General features: G+C 70.0%; 1 protein-coding gene across 1 annotated transcript in view; it reads left to right on the forward strand.

The window, feature by feature from the left end:
- The first annotated feature begins 866 nt into the window (after positions 1-866).
- The window catches only part of XAB2 (XPA binding protein 2), a 25747-nt gene continuing 24149 nt past the window's right edge, over positions 867-2464 (forward strand). Inside the window, exons 1-3 of the mRNA XM_033511546.1 lie at positions 867-1277; positions 1612-1760; positions 2230-2353. Coding sequence (XP_033367437.1) covers positions 882-1277; positions 1612-1760; positions 2230-2353 — 669 coding nt within the window. The 5' untranslated portion in view covers positions 867-881. The remainder of the gene's footprint in view (positions 1278-1611; positions 1761-2229; positions 2354-2464) is intronic.

The following is a 2464-nucleotide window of genomic DNA, read 5'->3' on the forward strand; positions in this document are numbered from 1 at the left end:
CACCAGCACGGTGCTGGCACTGGTGTCACGATGTGCCCACGGGGACAGGCACTGCCACGCGTCTCCTGTGTCACCACCGCGGCCACGGCGCCACTGTCACGGTGCCACCACGTCGAGCAGCCAAGAGACCTTCTGTCACCGCCGTGTCCCCTCTGTCACCGCCGTGTCCCCTCTGTCACCGCCGTGTCCCGTCGGTGGCCGCGTGTCCCCTGTCCCCTCACTCCTGTGTCCCCTTCCTCTCCCGCAGCCGCTGCTTCAGCTCAGCCATGGCCCGGCGCTGTGGGGACACCGTGGGGACAGGGACAGGGTGAGGGGACAGCAGGGACACGGGGGGACAGGAGGTGGCAGCAGGAGTCTCCTCCTCTGTGTCCTCTCTGTCCCCCCTCAGCCCCCAGCGTGGCAGGGGACACTGGGGACAGCGGGGACACGGCTGGGGCACGGCTGGACATGCTGGGGACACTGCAGGGAGACTCTGGGGACACTGGGGGATGTCGGGGACACCTTGGGGACACCTTGGGGACACTGGGGGGGGAGGGGTCTCACCTGTTCGGGATTGTCCGGTGGGAAAATCTCCCTCTGCAAAGAGAGTGGGTGAGGGGGGAGCTGGGGACCCGGGGGGACATCGGGGTGTCCCCGGGGTGTCCCCGGGGTGTCCCCTCTCCCACCTTGCGATCGATCACGTAACGCTGGAAAAACTCGGCCTGGTTGGAGACCCAGAAGACCCCGACGGGGAAGGACAGGTACACCAGCATCTGGGACAGGGACAGCTGTGTCACCTCCTGCGTCCCCTCCCGTGTCCGCTGTTGTCCCCCTCACCCCGTTATCGCCCCCCGGCCCCGCCGCTGCCCCCCCGCACCCTCAGGATCTCCAGCTTCACCCCCATGGCTCCTCCGGGTCCCCTGCGCTTCCGGCTCCGCCAGCCCCGCAACACCGCGGCCGCCCATTGGTCGCGCCTCCAGCACCGCCGCAGTCTATTGGCTCGGAGCATAGATGAGGGGGCGGGGCGAAGGCCAGATGAGCCAATGAGCAGGGGCGGTGTCAGTGAGAGCGGCGCGCCGGAAGTGAGGGCGGCGCGCGGGGAAATGGCGGCGGCCGAGGCCGAGATGGCGGCGCGGGAGGAGCCGCCGGGAGCGGGGCCAGGCCTGGAGCAGGAGCCGGGAGCGATGGAGCCGGGAGCGATGGCGGAACCGGCGCCCGGCGCGGGGCCGGGGGTGGAAGCGGAGCCGGGAGCGGGGCTCGGAGCGGGGCCGGGCCCGGAGCGGCCGGAGCTGTGCTTTGTGAGTGCGGGGCTGAGGCCCTTCCGTCCCTGTTCCCTCCCGTCCCCCATCCCAGGCCCTTCCCTTATCCCTGTCCTCGTTCTCGTGTCCCTGTCCCCAAACCCCGGGCCTGTCGCTGTCCCCAGCCCCTGGTCACAGCCCTCGGGTTCCTGTCCCCAGCCCTGTCCCTGTGCCACCCCAGCCCTGTCGCCCCTTGCTTCTGTCCCCTCTCTTCTGTCCTTTTGTCCCCGTGTCCCCGCAGGAGGAGCTGCTCCGGAACCCCTGGTGTCCCCAGGGTGTCCCTGAGTGTCCCCAGGCTGTCCCTGAGTGTCCCGTGTCCCCCCTGTCCCCGCAGGAGGAGGAGGAGGTGCAGCACGAGGAGGAGCTGCTCAGGAACCCGTTCTCGGTGCGGGGCTGGCTCCGCTACGCCCAGGCCCGGCAGCGCGGGCCGCGCCCCCGCCTCAACCAGATCTACGAGAGAGCCCTGCGGGAGCTGCCCGGCAGGTGGGGACACCTGGGGGGACAGGGGGGACCGGGGGGGACCTGGGACACACCTGGGGACACCTAGGACACACTTGGGACACACCTGGGGGGACCGGGGAACAGCTGGGGACACACCTGGGGACACCTGGGGACACCTGGGGGGACGGGGGGAGATCGGGGGGGACCTGGGACATCTGGGGGGACCTGCTGTGTCTCCTCAGGGTGACAGGGACAGCCTGGGCCCTCTCAGGGTGACGGGAGGTGGCAGGGGGTGGCCCAGGTGACAGGAGTGACGTGGGTGGCAGGGTGTTGGGTGCCTGGGGGTGACAGAGGTGACACAGGGGGCGACTGCTGACAGCACAGGCGGTGTGGTGACACGCAGGTGACACGCAGGTGACACGCAGGTGACACGCAGGTGACACGCAGGTGACACGCAGGTGACACGCAGGTGACAGACAGGTGACACAGGTGACACAGCTGTCCCCCCCAGTTACAAGCTGTGGTACCAGTACCTGCGGCAGCGCCGGGCGCAGGTGAAGGGGCGCTGCCCCTCAGACCCCGCCTTCGAGGAGGCCAACGCCGTGCACGAGAGAGCGCTGGTGTTCATGCACAAGGTGAGGGGACACGGGACGGGGCTGGGGGACACGGGACAGGGCTGGGGACACGGGACAGGGCTGGGGGACACGGGACGGGGCTGGGGGACACGGGAGGACACGGGACAGGGC

Source organism: Parus major, unplaced genomic scaffold, assembly GCF_001522545.3.
Source record: "Parus major isolate Abel unplaced genomic scaffold, Parus_major1.1 Scaffold341, whole genome shotgun sequence".
In the NCBI taxonomy this organism is placed as follows: Eukaryota; Metazoa; Chordata; class Aves; order Passeriformes; family Paridae; genus Parus; species Parus major.